Below are 13,647 nucleotides of genomic sequence, written 5' to 3'. Positions count from 1 at the left end.
ATTTTCAAGATGTACTTAAATGTGATTCTGTTTGCATTGGTTGTGGCTCCAATATGCTGGAAGGGTTGATGTGTCACCTATATTAAATGCTTTTCCATGGTTCTGGGTCTCTGTGATAGAAGAAAAAGTTCTTTTATGGTATATTTTGTAATATCCACAAAAATAAAAAGCTCTGGGGCTGTGGTTGTGACTCAATGGTAGAGTGCTCGCCTAGCACATGTGAGGTGCTGGGTTCAATCCTCAGCACCACATAAAAATAAATAAACAAAATAAAGGTATTTATTTTGATAAGAACCATAAAGGTATGGTTCTTAAGCACAGAACCATATGTGTGTGTGTGTGTGTGTGTGTGTGTGTGTGTGTGTATGAGAAAGAGAGAGGAGAGAGAGAGAGAGAGAGAGAGAGAGAGAGAGAGAGAGGGAGGGAGAGAGAGAGAGGGAGAGAAAGAGAAAGTTCTGATAAAGATGTTGCAACTACATATCCACAGCCAGATCTTGCCCCACTTGCCCCATGAGGCAGGAAGAGCATCCACCTCCTGAGCCTGGCTTGGGTGGCCATGTCTGAGGCATCCTGAAGGGGTCCTAAGGAATGGGGAGGCCAAAGGCCTGTGACCACTGAGGTATCACATTGGAAGCTAGGACCAAAATAGACGTGGGTCTCGTAGGGGAGTTCAGCTGCCTCTTGGCTGGTCTGTATGAGGAATGGTTCCTTAGTTCCCCTCAGACACTATTGTAGCTGCTGTTTTTTGAATCCTTTCATCCTTTCTGGTTCTTCTTCAGGAAGGAATTAAGTTTCCTTTGGTAAAGTCACTGAGGGTGTGGTGCAGCATGCAGGTAGAAGTTAGGTTTGAGGTGACTGAGTAACATCTAGGGTAATCAAGCTTGACTGAGCTGTATGTTCTCTTCATTTCAATTCCTTTGAGCCCTTGCTGGTGCTTGTTCTTCCACTTAGGATGCCTTCCTCTCTGCTGGAACCTCATCTTTTTTTTTTCCAAGTCCTCCTTTGTAATTCTCTCTGATCTTCCCATTCTCATTCTCTCCCAACTGGCAGGCAGAATTAATTGCAGCCTCATCTTTGTGCCAGAGACCTGGTTATACTGCTTGTGTGTCCTTTATCATTTGGATTAATCATTCTTTATGGGTACAGTGTCTGTCTACATTGAGGAGTTACCTGGCACATAGTAGGTGATTCATGAATGTTTACTGCATTAACTCAGGCTTCTTAACAATATTGCATTTCATTTTATAGGTGACAGCAGCTTTGAGGAGTATAAAGGAATTAGCAGAAGTAAGAACCACTGTTTTCACTCTGGCTCTGCCACTCTAACTGTAGTCATAAAAGTGGCTGCAGTTACTGAGTGTTGGCTTTGCTCCGGGAGCAGGGCCAGGTTCTTTGCCTGTGTTGAAACTGTGAAGTATCATTCCCATTTTCTCAGTGAGGAAATTGAGGCCTCAAAGAAGCAAATAACTTGCTTAAAGCACAGAACCAGTAAGAAAGAGAGCCAGTATTTCAACTTCAAGCCCAGGACTCTTTCTCCTATTCCCGACTGCCTTGGAATTATCACAAGCCTCTTGGGGCCTCACTTTACTCAAGTGAAATTAGGAAATCATTCTTAAATTACCTATCTCACAGCATCACAAAAGATCTAAAAGAAATTCTTGATGAGAAATGCTTTGCAAATTTTATTTTTTAATTTTTTTTAAATTTTAATTTCCTGTTTGATACCTTTTTTGAGAGAGAGAGAGAGAGAATTTTTTTTTATATTTATTTTTTAGTTTTCGGCAGACACAACATCTTTATTTGTATGTGGTGCTGAGGATCGAACCCGGGCCACACGCACGCTGGGCGAGCACACTACAGCTTCACATCCCCAGCCCCAGCTTTGCAAATTTTAAAGCACTATGACCGTGTGAGATACTACTGTCAAACCACTTCACCAGTTACATTAACTTTATCATAAACACCAATCTCTTCCTTTCTAATAGCTTCTTCCCCTTGGTCTGCAGACCTGCTAAGATATCCCTTATCTTAAATATAAATAATTACTTCTCACTTGAGTCATTTTTTTTCTTCCAAACTCCCCCATCTCCTATAGTAGTTTATCCTGGATCCTCTTCCTTTTTATTCTCTGATGTAATCTGATGTGTAACCCTGTTAGTCTACCCAGCTCATTTTCCAAAGTTATCAGCCATTTACCAGTCAGTAACTTGTTTAAGTCCTTAACATTCCTGATACCTTCAGTTCTTGACAGTGCTTACTGCTTCCTTTCCTTCTTTCTTAAACATATACCTTCAACTTCCTGTTCTTCACTTTGTAATCACCACAATCATTTCTCTTTGTAGTTCTTTTCTCTGAATCTGTGGCTTTTAATCTTTTTGCTCACTGTTATGCAGCTGCAGGGATGAACTTAGGGTTGTAAGTCCCCAATTACAGTCAGTAAGTAGCTCCCTGCCTCTCTCATTCAGGAAAGCATTTTGAAAAATGTGCATAAGAATGAGTGATACATACAGTCTTAGTGCTTTCTTTAGTACTTGCTTTAATTTGTAACAAATGTTTGTGAAAAACTACTTCAATACCTGAATCTAAACAAAGACATGCTCTTTTGATCGTTTTAAAAAGAAAATCTCTTTCTATATACTTATTAGTTGTAATAGGAAGATTATCATCTTGTAAACATGTTTTCTGTTTCCCATTGTAAAATGTGAGTAATGACACCACCTTTGGGATTATTTTGCTATTAAATGAGATATGTATAAAGGGCTAAGCCCAGTGTCATACTGAGGACTCACAAAATGTTGCATTCATCATCGTTGTCATTGTCATAATGAGCTTGGTCGGGATTTTTTTTTTTGTAGATTAAATTAGGGAAATTGTACATATTTATAATATTGAACCCTTTCTTCCCATATTAATCATGAATGTTTGCATTTTAGACTCTTTTCTATATCACTAGCAGAATAATCTTTCTAAACTAAACCATAGGGTTTCTTCTCCTTTGCCTCTGCTCTCACATTGAGTACACTCTGGGAATACCTGGCACATGGTGGCCAATAGATCTACTACTGAGCTCATTGGTGCCCAATAAAATTAGCCAAATAAACATTTATATATCTGTATCTCTACACAACAGAACAGATCAGGAGGGTAAGCTAGAAGGGGAGGAATCAAGACATATTATCTAAAATTGATAAGCCAGTAAAATATTTAATTATTTAAAAAGTGGTAGAGATAACAAACAGAGGAGCTAAAATACATTCTGTAAAAGTTCCAAATTACTATACTTAAAAGAAAAAGAAAATGCAGCCCACATAGCCAAAAAAATAAAATAAAGGAAGCATTAGAAGAACATATCAGAATTATACTGGCAAGAGTGAAGATGGTAGCATTTTTATACACTATTTAGAGGAATGTAAAAAAACTTTTTTGGCAGGATAATTTGGTAATACCTATCAAAATTTAAAATTTCATTTCCTCAATTTGCCTTATAGACAAGCTTAATCAGGTATGACAATGGTGTTCATTGTGGTGTCAGTTTAATAGAGAGAAATTAATGGCAGGTAACTGTTACCCAGTAGAAGTAGCAGTGGACCAAGGCAGGAAGATGAGTTGGGGTGTGGCCATATGGGTGCACTTTTTATAACAGAGTTAAAATACATAAAACCGATTAAAAGTCTGGGCTCTTTTTATTGTAATCATGTGTAGACAATTGCAGGTGATGTCAGTGACTGGATACTTTCTTTCCCCATTGAAGCTCCCACTGCCGGTGTTCACTACAGAGGAGGAGATGCATTAAGTTACGGCAGGTTTTCTGTAGATGATTACACACTGACCAAAGAGAAAAAGATAGAGCTTTATATATTGACAACAAGATAGAGTCCTCCCTATTCCTGGGACTACAAAATAAACATATAGTGTACATATTTTTAGGTTAAACAAGGAAGTTACAGCATAGTGTGAATGGTATAATTCCATTTGTAGAAAAATTTTATATATATGTAAACTTCTATATGTGTACATAGAAAATTGTTTATAAAGATCTGCAAGAAATTGTTAACAGTAGTTGCCACTGGGGATGGAAACAATGAGTCAGGGGAAAAGATTATATACTTTTTGCCTTTTGTGTACTATAATTTGAAATCCTCCCCTGCCTTCTTCTGGCGGTACTGGGGATTGAACCCAGGAGACCTCATGCTTGCTAAGCATGTGCTCTAACACTTACCTATACCCCCACCCTCAAATTTAAAGAAAAAACAAAAACCAGGGAGTTTTACATTACTTTTCATATTCTATTATTTTATTTAATGTGTATAAAACTTACACATAGACTGATGTTGTGTAACCTTATATTCTATACTTAATTTTTTTTTTCTCTAAGATAAATTGTTTCCTTGAGTTTTGCCTGACTACCACATATGGGTGTCATGGGCATTAGGTAAGTCAATAAATATTTTTAGGTTGTAGTTTAATATAGCAGACTGTGTTGTTATTAGTTTTACTGTGTTTCTTTTCTGTAGAAATAAACGTTATGTGCTCATTATAATCTTAGGCAGGGTTTGATTTTAAGATGTAAAGCTTCTTTTTATTCTTCTTTATTTTTATCTTGATATTTATTATCTAACAACCAAAAGGTGAATTGTCTTTTATGATAAAATTAATCCAGCTAGAGCAACATGTGGTTAAATTTTATTTGTTTATTCACGTTCTGTCTGTGGTTTGAATTTGGCCTTATGATTTTAAGGCCAATCTGTTCCAATTTAATATTATAAAAGATAAATTAATTATTTATTTTTCACAAAATAGAGTTCCATTTTGAGGTTCTTTTCATTTGAACTATATTCTCACCAGTTTTTCTGCCTGCTAAATCTGTCCACTTCTGATGTATAGGTGTTGAAATGTCCAACTATATTAGGGGATGCATCTATTTTTCTTTGCAGTTCTGTCAGTTTTTACCTTTTTTTTTTTTTTTTTTTTTGAGATGGAGTTTTTCTGTGCAGTGTAGGCAAGTCTCGAACTCCTGATCTCAAGTGATTCTCTCCTGCCTCAGCCTTCCTACTGCTGAGACTACAAGTACATACCACCAAGCCTGACATAGTTTGTTTTCTGCTTTTGTTGTTATGTTTAGACATTTTGAAGGATTATTACATCTTTCTGGAGAATTGATTCCTTTTTCATTATATGATGCTTCTTTTTAATAAGTTTCCCTTGCTCTGAAGTCGGCTGTATCTGAAATTAATGTAACTATATTAACTTTCATTATTGTTAATGTGTGTAACTTTCTATATTCCTTTTCCATGTGTCTACCTTTATAGATGAGTTTTTTTATAGACAATGTAAATTTAATCCACTGAGGCAACCTTTCTTTTAATTGGTAAATTTAGACAATTGACATTTAAAGTGATTAGTGCTGTAGTTGAATTAACATTAAACATTTGTGATGTGCTATCATCATTCATTGTCCCCCTCTTTGAGGGGGTTTGGTTTCCCACTCTTTTTCTGCCTTTCATGTTTTTTTCTTCCTTTTGTGTTTTTAATTGAACATTGTACATTGTACATAATTCCATTTTTCTCTCCTCTAATTTTGCACTTTTTTAAACATTTGCCCTGAAGTTTGCAATATACATTTACAAATAATCAGGATTCTTAAAACACGGCTATCATGTATTTCACTTATCCATAATCACCTAATATATTGTTTCTATTATTATTTTTAACAAACTTTTAACATACAATTTATCTTGGAGAAAAAAATTTAGAACATAAGTTTACATGATACTCTATGTATAAGTTTTGTAAACATTAAATTATTAAGAATATGGAAAAGCAATTGGTATTAATTTCAAATGATTATGAACAAATATACTATAAAGTAATATAAACTTCCTATTTTAAAAAAGGATCTGTGGGGGCTGGGGATGTGGCTCAAGCGGTAGCGCGCTTGCCTGGCATGCGTGCGGCCCGGGTTCGATCCTCAGCACCACATACAAACAAAGATGTTGTGACCGCCGATAACTAAAAAATAAATATTAAAAAATTCTCTGTCTCTCTCTCTCTCTCTCTCCTTCTCTCTGTCTCTCTCTTAAAAAAAAAAAGGATCTGTTAGATCATTTACAATAAGAAAAAATATTTTATCTTTATTTATTCCTTCTCTAAGGAATTTTCTTTTATTTGGTTTCCTTTTATTTGGTTCCCTGTTTTTTACCTATGTCAGTTTATAGTGGGTAGAAAATAGCACATGCATATAATTTATAAATATATTTGTAGTAAGGTTGAATACTCAAAAGTTAGTTCATTGGTGGGGTGTATAGTCAAAAGGTTTACAGAGCAGATCATACACCACAATGCAGTCCGGTTCTTAAGTGTGGTGCACCCTATCTCTGCCCTGTGGCCCTGCCTATGTGTTGTACACTGTTGTTTTCCATTTATCGCTGTTTCATGAACTGTGTCACGTTGAGCTTCATCATCTCTAGAAGTTACAAGTCTATTTTATGCCATCATGCTTTTATTGTACTGCTGCTTCTGCCTGGAATTCCCCCATGACTACCTTCTCTTCTGTCCCTCGCCTCCCCTTCCAGCCAGCTCCGATTCATCCTTCATTCCTGTCTGAGAGACCTCCATGGTTCTCCTCTGTCCTTCTCAAATAAGTCTTCATGCTCACCTCCTCCTCTCACCGTGCAGTGCTCCTTTACTCATTCCCTGACTATTGATTGAGCACCAACTGTGCCCACTGTTCCAGGCTGGGGACATGCAACATGGGCTGTTCACCTCTCTGCCTCCACTGCTGTGAGTCCATAGAGACAAAGACTCTTCCTTCCTTTCCTCTACCAGCCAGCAGCTTTGTTGACATTGGGCATAAGTGAATGAACCCAGGACTGGGGGTGCTGGGCCACTGATACCTCCTTCAACAGAAGAATCTTCTTGTTATGAAAAATGGATGGGAAATTATGTTGTGCTATTGTGGATGAATCTAATTTGCTGTGCAATTTATTTTCACTCATGAAATCCAATCATTCATTTGTACTAAGCATATATTTCTGTATATTTTATATATGTTTATATAAATGCATTAAATCAAAAAATAGAATTGTAATGAGCACCTACATTTAGTCTAGAACCATTCTTTTTGCTGCACTTGTAAATCTTGGCCTGATTTAATGACTTAGAAATAAACATTCAAATCAAATATTTTGGATCTGTTTATGTTGGAATATATAGGGCTTAAAAAAGTTATTTTTGGATGAGGAATAATTAAGTTTGCCAATTTTGTTGCCCTGAATTTAAAAACATGCAATTATAAAACAAATACATTAAAATGTGATTGTTTATATTCCAGGCATATTTTTTTTCAAATATTTTACCAGTGAGAATTTTAAATTTTCTTAGTGTGTATCAGTATTTTATTTAATATTTATATGCTATGCCATATTTTTTTAGAATGTAATATATTTTATAAAGTTTATCATTATAATTGAAACTGGTCATGTTTTGTGTATGAGTATGTATAAAAGAATATGTATAGTGTAGGTGATTGAGACAGACTCCTAATTAGATCAATGAAAGATTGAAACTGAAAAGGATCAAGATTGGGGAATGAAATGTCTACCTTAATTACTGTATTCCTAATAATATTAATGATAACTGGACTGTCATCTGAATATCCCTGAAATTATAGAAATAAAATAGTTCCTCAGTGTTTGCTGGGGATTGGTTCCAGTATTCTTGCAGATATGGAAAATCTAGGATACTTAAGTCCCATATATAAAATGACATAGTATTTGCATAAAATCTATGCATATTCTCTGGGAGACTTTAAATCATCTTTTGCTTATAATAGCTAGTACAATATAAATGCTCTGTAAATAGTTATCCTGAATTGTTTAGGGAACAGTGACAAGGAAAAATATTTGTACATGTACATCAGAAACACAACTTTTCTGAGAGTTTTCTGTTGAGGTTGTTTGAATCCTTGGATGTGGAACCCGAGAATACTGAGGACCAATTGCATATCTTTATGTTTTGAATCCTTTTTTAGCCATTATGGTCCTAAGTATTGAATGAAAAGTTAACTGAACTTACCTTGAAAAGTTGAAAAGTAAATGCTGTTAAACTTCTCTTCCTTCTCTTAGGTACAATATCGAGCCCAGTTTATACTGTCCATTTTTTTCCCTTGGAGCTTGCATGGAAGGCCTGAATATTTTGTTTAACAAGCTGTTGGGCATTTCGTTATATGCAGAGCAGCCTGCAAAAGGAGAGGTGTGGTGTGAAGATGTCCGAAAGCTGGTAAGCCTCCCACTTAATGTGCAGTCCCACAGCTCTGCCCCTTTGGTTTTGGTAATCAAGTTGACAGAAGTTAGCTTCGTCCTAATGGAGGGTATCCCACCTTATTTCTGATTCATAAAATAATCCAGATACCATTTTGATTTTGACACTATAGAGGTTCTAAACATGGTAGCAGAATTAGTTCTCCAAAAAAATTTGAGTAATTTGATGGAAGGTTGAATCTTCATATCTGGATCTTCATATGTTTACAAATTCTAGCTATAGGAAGTTTTGTCATTACCACTTATTTACCTGCAGTGCAGTGTCTCTTTTGGTTAGTTCCAAAATCCATTGATACCCTTCTTTCCTTTCTAACTCCTTCCCATGTCATAGATGTTATCCCTCCATCAGTACTAACTATTATTACATGTTCTGATTTATTTGATTTCTTTGACAATAACTGAAGCCTGGAGTTTGTTCTTCTCCTGTTAAGGTTCACTTTATTTGAGGAGTGAATATTTTAAATTTTTTTTTCAGATTTTAAGGCTTTCTTGACTCAAACATTTGTCCCTGAAACTTTGTGTTGTTGTCTTATTCATTTTTGCCTGCATGCTTTCTCATTGCACCTACTTCACTCTGTTCAGCAGCATGAGTTGTCTCTCTGGTTCTGGGCCATGTGTGCATGGATAGGTGTGACAGGGGGATTGAAAAAGAGAATTGATGGAACTAATCACTTTACCATGGAAGTTACTAAATATCCGTTTGTATTTCACTAACTTTCCAAAATGATCAAGACTGATAAAATGCAGAAATGTAATTAAAAAAAAACAACAACTGGTAACCGAAGACTGAGAGGACAAAGTGCAAGTAATGAGGAGCTGTCACTGGTATTCCAGAACATGGGCTTACTGGGGCAGCACTGTGTGCTAGTTGTGTTCACTGCTGTATCCCAAATGCCTTAATCAAGTCCTGACCTAGTAGGTGCTTTGTGATGTTTGTTGAATGAATGAATACTTACTTGCAGGAAACTTTAAAGCACAAAATTGAGGTTTTCTCTAATAGGATTATCAAGGTCAGAACAAACAAAAGAAGGCAAGGTGGAGACAGTGGCTGTGTCTTACCTTTAAACTGGGCCTCTTTTGTAAGGCTCTTTTTGGAGAGGGAATAAAAAAAGTATCACTGATTTTTCAACTGAAGCTAAGAGCTGCATCTTCTTGTTTTTCATTCCAGGGATTATAATTCACTTGTACTTATGTAATTATATTCCAAGATGTAAAGGAAAAAATAATTTTGCCACTAAAATTGTCCAGCCAACACTTCTTCCCAACTCATTAGGATGGGTTGTAAAATCATCTCTGAAGAACAATGGTTGGTGCTAGTATTATAGAAGATGGGCAGTCAGAACAAAGGATTCCCATGAAAAGAATTTTCTCTCCTGGATAGAATTTTCAATTAAAACTATTTGAGAGATGGAGCAAAAGAGGATGAGGGAAGAGAGAGTCTACCTTGTGGTAATGTGGAATGTGGGAAGTAAAGTCAGTATTTGTGACTATGGATTTTTAATATATAGGCTCTTGTGTTAGAAGTATTTTCCCACTTAGAGTTTCCGATGGGCTCATTCACCACTAAATTTAAAATTGTTTTCTAGGCTGTCGTCCACGAATCTGAAGGATTATTGGGATACATTTACTGTGATTTTTTCCAGCGAGCAGACAAACCACATCAGGTGATCTTTTCTTTACAGAGATTAGCAATTTACTTTTATTCATGTGAACTTTATGTATCATTTTTATAGTTTCATAATATTTAAAAGGCACTAATGCTAGATACTAAATATATACATTTGAAAATAGGATAATATTTGAAAACAATAAAGGTCATAGAAATAACTGCATAAATATGTATCTGTCACTTTTATCTGGAACATGATATTAATGATAGTAATAATGATAGCTGCCATTTTATGTGCCCCTTTTTGTGCCAACCAATGCATGGAGCCTTTTTATACACATCCTGTATCTATTAATGTTCTATCTCATATCTATTAATGTTCAACCTTTTGAACTAGGCTCTAATATTATGAGGAAACTAAGTCCAGAAAGGTTATGTATTTACCTAGAGACTCACAGCTGAAAGTTCTAGGGTTTGAATCTAAACATTCTGACTGGAGCCCCAGTTCTTAACTCATCTCCATGCTTGACAATGAACCTAATTCAAAATTTCAGAACATATATCCATATGGAAACCTTACCTACCAATTAGCTCCTTGTATGGAAGATGTTAGGTTCATTTCTTTTCCTTTGGCCAGCAAATTTGGTATGGAGCTAATCAGCTTTAGCAGTTTATGCAACTTGATGAGAGATGTCAAGAAATGAGATTATCAATTATAGAAATAATGATACCTGACATTGAATAGTGATTCACAGTTACTAAGGGATTTCACAGATGTGAACTTAGGAAATCTGGATGACCACTTTGGGATGAGACAAGATACTCTTTACATTCCAGAGATAAGTGACACTTATAAAGGGAGATTATGTTCCAAGATGATTTGTCTAGTAGGTGTCAAAATGGGGACGAGAGTATAGGCTCTGAGTCCTGTGTACTTCCCCTTTGCCCAAATAGGTAATAGAAACTCCAGTTAAGTAATTAACAGCTCTGGCTCCTAGTAGTTAACCTGGATTCAGATCCAAGATACAATGATTCTAACTGGGTGTTGTTGGACATATTATTTAACATTTACAAGACACATTTCAGTTTGCCCACTTGGAAAGTGACATAACTCCCTTATGGGGTATTTGTGAGGAATAAGTGATAGAGTGGGTGAATCTCAGTGTGGTGCCTGCTCCAGAGGGAGTTCCTTCAGATTTATTGCTTCAGGATCATTTAGGCCCCTCACTTCTGAGTGATACAAATAACAGACATGGTAAGTACCCCCTAGTTCATTGTTTGACACGTAATAGAGACTCAACATAAATATTAGTGTCCCTTCCCCAGTAGCTGTTGTTTGTCCCTTCCTAGTTACTTGAGAACACCTTGAGGGTGTGGATCTAGGCTCTCTGTTGACTTGTTTCCTACATCTGGCACAGCATCAGTTCAGTGTGTGTTTTAGCACTGGGTGAATGAATCAGTCAATACAAGCTCAATATATTGCCGGTGCTATAAAGAATTAAAATTTTAGCAGAGTAAAAAATGTCAAGAAAAGGTATCTTTTTAAATATACAGAATAAAAATAGAATAAATTAAAGTTTGAACTTACATCTCAGTGTGGTTTTATATTAATGAATATAATAGTATGATGACTCTCTTGCTCTTTAGATTGCCTAATACTTTCACCTCATCGTATGTTTTCTGATTCTCAAAGGATTGCCATTTTACAATTCGAGGAGGCAGGTTAAAAGAAGATGGAGACTATCAACTCCCAGTTGTAGTTCTTATGCTGAATCTTCCCCATTCCTCAAGGAACTCACCTACCTTATTAACTCCTGGAATGATGGAAAATCTTTTCCATGAAATGGGACATGCCATGCATTCTATGCTGGGACGAACTCGATACCAACATGTCACTGGTGAGCTATGAAGAGAACTTTCATTTAATATAATTCTTTAAAAACTTGAATATTTTTCTTAATTGGAAAAAGGTTGTGCTGTTTGAAAAATGCGATCATTTAATAATGTTCTTTATCTTAGATTAATTAAATTTTTATTAAAAAATTTATTAGATCTTATTAAGTTTTTCACTTTATAAAAAATCGTAATTATAAGTTATCTTAATTGTGCAAAATACTGTGATTTTTTACATTTCCATACATGCATACATACATAAATGCATATTGTCATACAGCCTGACCATTTTATGCTTTTTTTCATCCTTGTTAACAGCTCTCACCAGAGCATAAGTCTCCATTGCCTGTTTTTTGAATATGTATCTTTTTTCATTTTCTAATGTTTTACATGGAATTTATGTTTGTGGCTTTGTGAGTACCTTGTGTATGTGTGTGATAGAGGGAGAGGGAAAGAGAAATGCTTATGTATCTCCTTAGCACCTAGCACAAAGTTAGTGAATGAATAAGTAAATGAATGTTGCCTCTTTTATCTGTTAAAAATCAAAGTAGTAAAGCACATTTAAAAAGCATGATAAAGTGCATTTCATTTTTCTTATACTATTATCCTTTGTATAGAATGATAGTTCTGCTTTGTTAGTTTTTTATGTTGACATGTGACCATATTTAATGATATTCTAGACATTCCTCTTAGTTGTCTTATCTCTAATTCTTAAGCTCACTCCCGTAAATAGTCAGCATTTGACCACCTGGGAAATTGTTGGCACACATTACTTATTAACTAACTTTATACACACAGTATTGGGCAAGGAGAAGGTAATTGGAAAGACTATATAGATAGACTGAACAGAATCATAAATTGTCACCAAAAAGTCCTTTCAGGATTTGTGGCTTTAAGTAATTTTGTGTTTAAAATATTGATTTTTCTTTACTAAGGAATGACTTTGTTACAAAAAGCAATAGATAGATTGAATAAAGTACTTTTAAAACAAATAAAGAATAAAAACATTGGGTAATGGAATTCAGTGAATTAAATACAAATGCTATATTAATTGTGAGAATGTTTTAATTTCTATTTCAAGTATACCAGCATAGCAAAAGACAGGTTTGTTTGTAGAGGGTGTGAGCTGTTGCTTTATAAGGTGTTTCAGCAGCTGTGCAAATATTTGGTTATACTTTTGATATAAAGAAAAATATATAGGATTATAATAAACTTTTCTGCAAATATGTACAATAATTTTTATAGAAGTATTGATTTAATGAATTAAAACTGATCATAGTTCATCAGAAATACAAATAAAAGTTTTAAAAGTATACATAAAAAAGTAAGATAAATATGTTGATTTGACTTATACCAAATATTTTTCTTTCTTCCCATTTTAGGAACCAGGTGCCCCACTGATTTTGCTGAGGTTCCATCTATTCTGATGGAGTACTTTTCAAATGATTATCGAGTGGTTAACCAGTTTGCCAGACATTATCAAACTGGGCAGGTAGGAACTACTAATTCAGCTCAAACATCCTTAATTCAAAAAGCCTAAATCCAAAATGCTCCAATATCCAAAACTTTTTGAGTGTTGACATGATGCCACAAATGGAAAATTTAACCCCTGAGCTCATGTGACCAGTCATAGTCAAAATGCAGGTGCACTAAAATGTATGTAGAATTACCTTCAATCTGTGTATAAGTTAAGATGTTTGTGAAACAAATGAATTTTATGTTTAGATTTTGGCCTCATCCCCAAAATATCTCATATATGCATATGCAAATATCCCCCAATCTGAAAAAAAAAAACAAAACTTGAAATACTCCTGGTCCCAGATATTT

At 35.1% G+C, this 13,647-nt stretch overlaps 1 protein-coding gene across 1 annotated transcript in view; it reads left to right on the top strand.

The window, feature by feature from the left end:
• Mipep (mitochondrial intermediate peptidase) overlaps positions 1 to 13,647 on the top strand; it is a 144,998-nt gene that overhangs the window by 38,155 nt on the left and 93,196 nt on the right. The window contains exons 11-14 of the mRNA XM_076871930.2: positions 8,124 to 8,277; positions 9,905 to 9,982; positions 11,621 to 11,825; positions 13,203 to 13,312. Of these exons, the coding sequence (XP_076728045.2) occupies positions 8,124 to 8,277; positions 9,905 to 9,982; positions 11,621 to 11,825; positions 13,203 to 13,312 (547 nt within the window). The remainder of the gene's footprint in view (positions 1 to 8,123; positions 8,278 to 9,904; positions 9,983 to 11,620; positions 11,826 to 13,202; positions 13,313 to 13,647) is intronic.

Source organism: Callospermophilus lateralis, chromosome 12, assembly GCF_048772815.1.
Source record: "Callospermophilus lateralis isolate mCalLat2 chromosome 12, mCalLat2.hap1, whole genome shotgun sequence".
In the NCBI taxonomy this organism is placed as follows: Eukaryota; Metazoa; Chordata; class Mammalia; order Rodentia; family Sciuridae; genus Callospermophilus; species Callospermophilus lateralis.
This window is presented reverse-complemented; position numbering and strand designations above follow the sequence as displayed.